This window comes from Cherax quadricarinatus, chromosome 74 (assembly GCF_038502225.1).
Source record: "Cherax quadricarinatus isolate ZL_2023a chromosome 74, ASM3850222v1, whole genome shotgun sequence".
NCBI classification, from domain to species: Eukaryota; Metazoa; Arthropoda; class Malacostraca; order Decapoda; family Parastacidae; genus Cherax; species Cherax quadricarinatus.
Window position 1 is genome coordinate 9,524,675 of NC_091365.1, and position 9,717 is coordinate 9,534,391.

The following is a 9,717-nucleotide window of genomic DNA, read 5'->3' on the forward strand; positions in this document are numbered from 1 at the left end:
AGAGGGGGAGAACCAGGTACAGAGACAGGGAAGGGGAAATGAGGAGGTGGAAGATGGGTAGGAGGTGTTAACGGACCTTTTTTTGACTTTTGAGAAGTAGAGGGACGATTGGGAGGAGGTGTCATACGAGATCTCATCGCTACTGAGGCTTGTGAGAGAGAACACGAAGAAGCAAGATCAGACTGAGACGCTGAAGTAGGGACGTCTGAGCCGAGGACAGCAAAAGAATTAGCTACAGGAGTGACTATGGGAGAGGTAACCACAGAGGTGGGTGCAGAAGATGGGATACCAGAAGTGGGGGGACGTTTTGAAACACGGGAATAAGAAACACGAGGTAGTCTCCCTTGGAGGCGGAGATGAGAAACTGCCATGGCATAAGGGAGACCTTCTGCCTCTTTGAGGTAACGGATTTCCCACTCGTTTAAGTAGACTTGACAACGGCGAGAGTACGAAGGGTGAGCCTCATGACAATTAAGGCAAGAGGGAGGTCGATTGCAAGACGTATTAGAATGGTCATCGGCACCACAGACTGGGCATTCGGCGATAGATCTGCAATATTTCGCTGGATGGCCAAATCGCCAGCAATTTCTACACTGTTGCGGTGTAGGGATCACCTTTCGAACTTGTAACCGATGTCCTGCTACATAAACTGAGGATGGGAGTTCACGGCTGTCAAAAGTTAAACGAGCCACATTGCTAGGGTATCGTCTCCGCCCGCGGGCAGGAAGAACGTAAGTGTCTACCTTGAGGATTGGGAGATCTTGGAGTTCCAGCTGTTCAAGAATGTCAGTGCCACATGTCTGGAAATTTTGTTGAACTATGGTATGGGGCAGAATGATGGTACCACTACAAGAATTGAGGGAATGATGCTTTTCAATAGTTACAGGAACAGTATCGATATGGGAAAGACGAGAAAGCTCATGAGCCTGGGTAGCATTCTGTACGGTGACGATGCTCGTACCGCTCTTAAGAGCATGAAAAGAAATATCTTTACCAACATGGCGTAGGAGTGCCTTGCCAATACTGTGGTCAGAAAGATAGGCAGTAGAGGAAGTCGGTCGTGAAGTGAAGAATTTAGTCCACTGTGCAGTTTGAAACTGAGCGTGTAAAGGTAGTGAAGGACGTGTCGATCTTTTCTGAGAAGAACGAGAATGTGGAGAAGTATCATCAGCAGGTAATTGTCATTGTCGTTTAGGCGTGGGACCAGAGTTGGTCCGACGTGGAACGGGCCGGCGATTCGAAAATTGCCGCACCGTAGAGGGAGAGGCCGGAAGCATAGTCAGAGGAGAGCGAAGGTCAGATAAATCGAAGGAGTCAGTCGAGGCCTCAGTACCTGAAGCGGGTGAGAAAACGGCACCGGCAAGAGGTACAGAGGCATGAAGAGTGTCCGAAGAGTGGTCCAAAGATGAGGCGGGGTCAGAACGGGGTGCGGTATCAAGAAGGGGCCCGGGGGTAGCAGGTTCATGGACTAGGGCTGCCATGGTTAGGTTACTTCTTTCTTTTTTTTTTTTTTTTTTTTTTATTATCACACCGGCCGATTCCCACCAAGGCAGGGTGGCCCGAAAAAGAAAAACTTTCACCATCATTCACTCCATCACTGTCTTGCCAGAAGGGTGCTTTACACTACAGTTTTTAAACTGCAACATTAACACCCCTCCTTCAGAGTGCAGGCACTGTACTTCCCATCTCCAGGACTCAAGTCCGGCCTGCCGGTTTCCCTGAATCCCTTCATAAATGTTACTTTGCTCACACTCCAACAGCACGTCAAGTATTAAAAACCATTTGTCTCCATTCACTCCTATCAAACACGCTCAAGCATGCCTGCTGGAAGTCCAAGCCCCTCGCACACAAAACCTCCTTTACCCCCTCCCTCCAACCCTTCCTAGGCCGACCCCTACCCCGCCTTCCTTCCACTACAGACTGATACACTCTTGAAGTCATTCTGTTTCGCTCCATTCTCTCTACATGTCCGAACCACCTCAACAACCCTTCCTCAGCCCTCTGGACAACAGTTTTGGTAATCCCGCACCTCCTCCTAACTTCCAAACTACGAATTCTCTGCATTATATTCACACCACACATTGCCCTCAGACATGACATCTCCACTGCCTCCAGCCTTCTCCTCGCTGCAACATTCATCACCCACGCTTCACACCCATATAAGAGCGTTGGTAAAACTATACTCTCATACATTCCCCTCTTTGCCTCCAAGGACAAAGTTCTTTGTCTCCACAGACTCCTAAGTGCACCACTCACTCTTTTTCCCTCATCAATTCTATGATTCACCTCATCTTTCATAGACCCATCCGCTGACACGTCCACTCCCAAATATCTGAATACGTTCACCTCCTCCATACTCTCTCCCTCCAATCTGATATTCAATCTTTCATCACCTAATCTTTTTGTTATCCTCATAACCTTACTCTTTCTTGTATTCACCTTTAATTTTCTTCTTTTGCACACCCTACCAAATTCATCCACCAATCTCTGCAACTTCTCTTCAGAATCTCCCAAGAGCACAGTGTCATCAGCAGAGAGCAGCTGTGACAACTCCCACTTTGTGTGTGATTCTTTATCTTTTAACTCCACGCCTCTTGCCAAGACCCTCGCATTTACTTCTCTTACAACCCCATCTATAAATATATTAAACAACCACGGTGACATCACACATCCTTGTCTAAGGCCTACTTTTACTGGGAAAAAATTTCCCTCTTTCCTACATACTCTAACTTGAGCCTCACTATCCTCGTAAAAACTCTTCACTGCTTTCAGTAACCTACCTCCTACACCATACACTTGCAACATCTGCCACATTGCCCCCCTATCCACCCTGTCATACGCCTTTTCCAAATCCATAAATGCCACAAAGACCTCTTTAGCCTTATCTAAATACTGTTCACTTATATGTTTCACTGTAAACACCTGGTCCACACACCCCCTACCTTTCCTAAAGCCTCCTTGTTCATCTGCTATCCTATTCTCCGTCTTACTCTTAATTCTTTCAATTATAACTCTACCATACACTTTACCAGGTACACTCAACAGACTTATCCCCCTATAATTTTTGCACTCTCTTTTATCCCCTTTGCCTTTATACAAAGGAACTATGCATGCTCTCTGCCAATCCCTAGGTACCTTACCCTCTTCCATACATTTATTAAACAATTTCACCAACCACTCCAAAACTATATCCCCACCTGCTTTTAACATTTCTATCTTTATCCCATCAATCCCGGCTGCCTTACCCCCTTTCATTTTACCTACTGCCTCACGAACTTCCCCCACACTCACAACTGGCTCTTCCTCACTCCTACAAGATGTTATTCCTCCTTGCCCTATACACGAAATCACAGCTTCCCTATCTTCATCAACATTTAACAATTCCTCAAAATATTCCTTCCATCTTCCCAATACCTCTAACTCTCCATTTAATAACTCTCCTCTCCTATTTTTAACTGACAAATCCATTTGTTCTCTAGGCTTTCTTAACTTGTTAATCTCACTCCAAAACTTTTTCTTATTTTCAACAAAATTTGTTGATAACATCTCACCCACTCTCTCATTTGCTCTCTTTTTACATTGCTTCACCACTCTCTTAACCTCTCTCTTTTTCTCCATATACTCTTCCCTCCTTGCATCACTTCTACTTTGTAAAAACTTCTCATATGCTAACTTTTTCTCCCTTACTACTCTCTTTACATCATTCCACCAATCGTTCCCCTTCCCGGGGAGGGATAGTTCCTAGGAGGAATGAAAGGGCCAGAAATCTCCCTCCGTGCCCAAGAGGACCTCAGCACCGCAAGTAGCGCAGATGCAGCATGGAACCCATGCCATACCCTACCCATCATGCCAGTAAACCGGCAATCCGGGATAGCAACCTCACATCTGCCGAGCTACCTCGGTGGACAAAAGAGAGGGCGGCCAGAAATCCACCACAAAGCATACCTCCTTCGGCCACCACCCCCGGAATCTGAAAGGTGGCTTCCAGAGATACACCCGTCGCCCGAGAGACACCCAAAGCCACCCTCCGGGATACCGGAGAGGGATCAGGACATCCCCAGGCAATCCAGATTCCACGGCAAACTACGCCACCGCCAAGAACCTCAACGGAATGGGATGGACCCCGGTACCCTTTCCCCTACCTAGGAACTAGTGTGCCTGTGGGGAAAAAAAAAAAAAAAAAAGGAAGGAAGGGCAAAAGGGAGGGGTGGGGAGGAGGAGGAGGAAAGGAAAAAGGGGAGGATGGGATAGGGAATGGGGGATTGGGGGGTAATTAGGTTCGGTCTGAGGAAGTAGACCGACAGGTCTAATTCCTCAGACCAAGAGCCTCTTCACCACGCCAAGGAGCCCCCCTTGAAGAGGTTTTGTGTGAATAAAAGTGAAGCATTAACAGTGTAGCAAGCAAGTTAAGCAATTAATTGATAGAAAAAGGACAGCACGAACTTAACTCCTCCAATGTTGTTGGAGTTATATAGGGCAACTGACAACGCCGCCATCTGTACCGCCTCTGCTTCCGCCTCCACCACCATGTAAGGCTTGTGCTCTCAGTGGCCCTTATACACCCCACAAAAACAACACAGCAAAACTCGTGACATACTTAATGATGTATTTTATTCATTCTAGAGTATATGTCATGTTTCTATGTTATTAATATTTTTTATTATGTCATATTAGATGAATTGTAACAGATAAATAAGCCTTAGAGTTGATATTACTAATGTGTCATACTGAAGGACTATCTTGTCCTTTCTCCAAAAAAAGCTCTGCCACTGCCACAATTCTTAACATACGTAATCACATATTTTAAATATGATTAGGTGGCTGGGAAACAGCCAAGCAATGGACCATTTCTCCTAGGTTGAGCTCTATTTCAAAGTACTTTTCGTCGTGAAAGCAATCTAAATCATATCTATTTCTGTAATATACACCTACCATCCGACTTACAACCTGCTCGACTTACGACCACTCGACTTACAACCGTGTTTTTTATGCCAAATTTCTGGGAAATAAACAACTATTGGTGTTGTACACAGTGTTTATCTTAAACCTTTCCTGTCTTCATGAGTAAATTTAATTAGTTCCTGCAAACTGTTGAAAATTAAATGGTAGTGCCACATGCATCAACAGCCTAACCGACCTAACAGCTCATCTCTGCTAGAGCAGCAGGGTGAGGTGATTATAGGAATGACCTCACCATCTAAATCCCCCAACCCTCCTTCATTTTTAATTGCCTAGTTTTTTTTTTTCCCAGGCTTTCTCATCTCATTACTCTGTCTCCAAAACTTATTATTATTCTCAAGAAAATTTCCTGATAAAGTCTTACCTATTTCTCACTGCCTCTCCACATGCACTCCCTCACCACTTATTTTGCTTCAATGTCTCTCCATATACTTCACCCTCTGTATATCTTTTTTACTATATTAATTGTTTACAAAACTGGAAAGCAGATGAAAAAAACACATTTACCACTTGGGTATCTTTACTGTGGAGACATTTCAACAGCTAGTGACTTTATCAATCCAATTAACCCGTAAACGGTCCAAACGTATATATACGTTTTTACCGCTAGTGCCCCAAACGTATATATACATTTTATGTGTCCTACATTTAACATTGCCACGATAAGCCTTAGTTACCTAGACATGTGAGAATGGGTGCGAGCACTCACTGTGCACCATATTAAAATAATTGGGGATGCCTAGGTACCATATGCTCTTTTTTCCTATTAAAAAACAACAATGATTTTTTTCTCAAAAAAGTTGGGGCAGTACGGTAGTGAACGTATATATACGTTTGGGCCGTTTATGGGTTATGAGAATAAACATTGAAGATGTGATGATATAATTTTTTTTTTTAGGTGGTTAGTCCCTCAGCACTGATAGGTGGTGTCTAGTCCTTCAGCTGATGATGAATGACTCTTAGTTATCAAGGCTTAGGGACTGGCTACCTCAAATTACTGAATGCCTTTTTTGCATGACCCCTCACAAGAGGTTTCTGTATTCATAGCATTTTTGGAAACATAACCTCTGCGGCATATGATTTTAACCCTTAAACTGTCCACACATAGATATAAGTTCACATGCGGCAGGCTCCGAACGCAGATCAATGTTTTATTTTTCATTCCTTCAAATTTGATGCAATTAGTCTGATTCGTCTACACATGAAAGAATGGCTCTGTGCATTCAGTGTGTGCACTATGAAAAAAATCAGGGACCACTTGGTACCTTGTGGGAGTACCAGTTCAATTGAGCATCAGCTAGAGCAAATAGCATGGCAAACACCAGTGATTCACTGATGTCATGTCATATTAACACTCACATTTTAAGAGGAAAGTAAAAAAAATAGGTTAGATAAATGCACAAGTGGGTGTGGGTGGGTGCGAGTTGGACCTGACTAGCTTGTGCTACTGGGTCATATGTCGTGCTCCTTCTTTCAGTGGATGTAACCTGACTAGGTGGGTCATTGGTCTAAATTGGTGGGGGGGGTGACATGGACCTGCCTTGCATAGGCCAATAGGCCTGCTGCAGCGTTCCTTCTTTCTTATATTCTTATGTCTTCAGCTGGCTTTGGCTCTCTCTGTCTGTATCTGTCTATATCTCTATCTATATACCTGTCTGTCTATATCTCTATCTGTCGATCTATCACTGTCTATCTGTATCTCTGTCTATATCTCTGTCTCTCACATGTACTCATAAATACAGTTACACATAGTATAAATTACCTAGGATAACCCAAAAATTCCAAGCCAAGTGCTATATAGTGTTTGTAGATATAAGACAAACAAACATGACGCAAATAATAGTGTCACTTGCTCAGCAATCAGGGAGCGGCACATACACCACAAACCAACAGGCTTACTAGCCGCTCCCTGAGACAGAGACAAGAAGGTGGAAAGACAGACACACACAGGCAGACAGAAAGGCAGATAAGCAGAACTTGACAGACAGATAAGCAGAGCTAGACAGATAGATAGATGTACAGATAGACAGACATACAGAGACATATTTGTGTGCAAGAGTAAAGGCAAGGGTTCACCCTCCAGCAGTGCACATTCATCAAATGTCACTTGTTATCTGACACTTGTCATAACACCATTATTCAAGCTCATATTATACTCTAGGTATACACAGAAGACAGAAAGACATAAGTTGAACTGGACAGACAGATAAGTAGAGCTAGGCAGACAGACAGATGTACAGATAGACAGGAAGACAGAGTGATAGACATACAAAGACATGTTTATGTGCAAGAGTAAAAACATATAATGGCAAGGTTCCCGCCATGTTTCAAGGAGTTTCATACTCCAGCGTGTCTAAAACATTGCTGGGACCTATAAATACTTTGCATATGTTTCTAGACTATAGTAAATGACTAGGGCAGGTGAAAATGCTCACCTGTCAGTGTGATTGTTACAATTTAAGTATTATTTCAGTACATAATATTAGTGTCAGAACAAAGATTGGCTATGAAATCACAAGAACTAGTATTATAAATTGTAATTATCAGAACATAAAAATTATGTAAATTAAAATAAAAACGAGAAAAAAGGTAAATCGGCAACACTTCTGCAAGCGGCAGGACTGGATATTGCTGTCAGGTGAGCATCCAGAGATAACTTCGTGCTCTTATATCTCGGGAAGTACTGGTCTTAAAAATTTTTTGGGGGTCTTATACCACACAGAAAATTGCCTCTAATTTAAAAACAAAAATTATTTTTTTTATTTTTCAAAATAATTGGAGTGCCATGCAGGTGAACATAGACCTGCATACATTTGGACAGTTTAAGGGTTAATGGGTTCCCTATTTTCATTTTCCTTGGTATGCTCCTACCCCAGATTTCCATATTCACATTATTTCTAGGAACCTGACCACTGCAAACTATGGAGTTCTGCTGCAATCTCATTTTAAAAGTTAAATGACATGGCACCATGTCTTATATATTTAAAAAGTAGCTGTTAAAAATTATATTTAATACCCACCAAAAAATATTACAACAATTCTAATTATCAATTATATCTTGGGCCATAATTCTCAAGAATTTTTTCATAAATATTTACAATAAAATTGTTTCTCAATTAACAGACCACTAAACAAGTAAATATTAGAAAGATTTAAACAGGACACTGTAAACAAGTTCAGAGTAATTACAGTAATTTCCTTCTCATAAACAGTGAAGAAAAGAGCTTCCATATAACCTTAAAAATTAAAAGTACATCCTACATCAATCAAATCCTTTAAAATTTACATAAAACTAAAAAATATGTAATTTACAATTTAAATAAAAATATAATGCACATTAAAAACATAAATTAAGTAAACAAAACAAGAATTGGCAGCACGTGATTTAAAATATTATTTAAACAGGCATATTGATCATTTTTCTGACAAGTTAGGTCAGAGATCCTTGTTTTAGACATCTCTTATTCCTTTCATCAGATAATGAAGTACCTGATTTCTTTAAGGTTGTTTTCATGATCATGAGAGTTATAGGTTTTTTATAACTAGGAATTATCTTCACAGGTCTTTTATCAATTTATTACAGAATCATTTGTATTCTGTAAATTCTAAAAAATGGCAACATTTACTTAACTTCTACTGACTGTAGTAAAAAGAAAAAAATCTTGTTATCAATGCTATTTACAAAATAACATTAAATTTAGTGATGAAATTTACAGCAAAACTTAATGAAATTATTTCTCAACTTTTACCACATTAAAAACGTGCTTCAATTATAAACATTTAAGCATGCAACCGTACCGATCAAATCCTTTCTTCTTTCTCTGCCACCATGACGGCTGTTGTGCATCATCATTTTCATCACCTTTATCATCAACTTCTACAGCTTTAGCTGTAAAGAAAATGGGTCATGAGCTGGCCTCACAGCTATATCTATTGAGTTTTGCTTTAAAACTTGGAATAAGGGTGGTAAAGGGGAGGGGTTCTATGTATAAACTATATAGATTTTTATTATATTTCTGTACATATACTAAGAATCTAAATCAGTCTAAGATATCTGGGATATATACGCACAAAGGGATAAATGAAACAGGTTTTGGTGATACTGTATCTACAACTACATTTGCAATAAATGTTTTAAAAAATTTGGTACCTACTCATATTCCATTGTATTAACACCATGTAACTAACCACAGCAACATGTAAATGGATTCAACACCTTACTGGGTAAACAGAGTATTTCTACAGTAAGGACACAAATGACATCTGATGTGATGTGCAAGGATAAAATAAAGGAGAAACAGAAGGGTGTACACATGCAAAACATTCTTGGAGCACTTGCAGGGCAATGTACACAGTGAAGAGCCGGAGACCAAACATGGGTCACATCTACGTCCATAATCATGGCACCATATTAGCTCAATGATGCAGTGGCAACTTTGGCATGAACAAGCTTCATTGGTCATGAGAGGGAAACATGCAATCATGAGGGATACAACTGATGAAAGGCTTTCTAAATAAAACTGGTCAGTGCTGGTGATGATAGCACTGGGTCAAAAAATTAAAGAATGCAACACAACTAATAATAAAAAGAAAGGCTATAGAATAAGAGACAATGATTTATTTATCTGTTCATAGGAATACTGTCTCTTTTGTAGACATGGGGGTCATTTTCTGATTACAGAAGAGAAAAATGCATGTATAATTATCACCAATTTTCAAAATACTTGAGTATTTATATCTATGGCTTTGGACAAAGTT

At 40.9% G+C, this 9,717-nt stretch overlaps 1 protein-coding gene across 1 annotated transcript in view; it reads right to left on the reverse strand.

Moving 5' to 3' along the window:
- Positions 1–9,717, reverse strand: part of LOC128700140 (muscle calcium channel subunit alpha-1-like) — a 139,395-nt gene that overhangs the window by 15,986 nt on the left and 113,692 nt on the right. Inside the window, exon 9 of the mRNA XM_070100786.1 lies at positions 8,758–8,848. Coding sequence (XP_069956887.1) covers positions 8,758–8,848 — 91 coding nt within the window. The remainder of the gene's footprint in view (positions 1–8,757; positions 8,849–9,717) is intronic.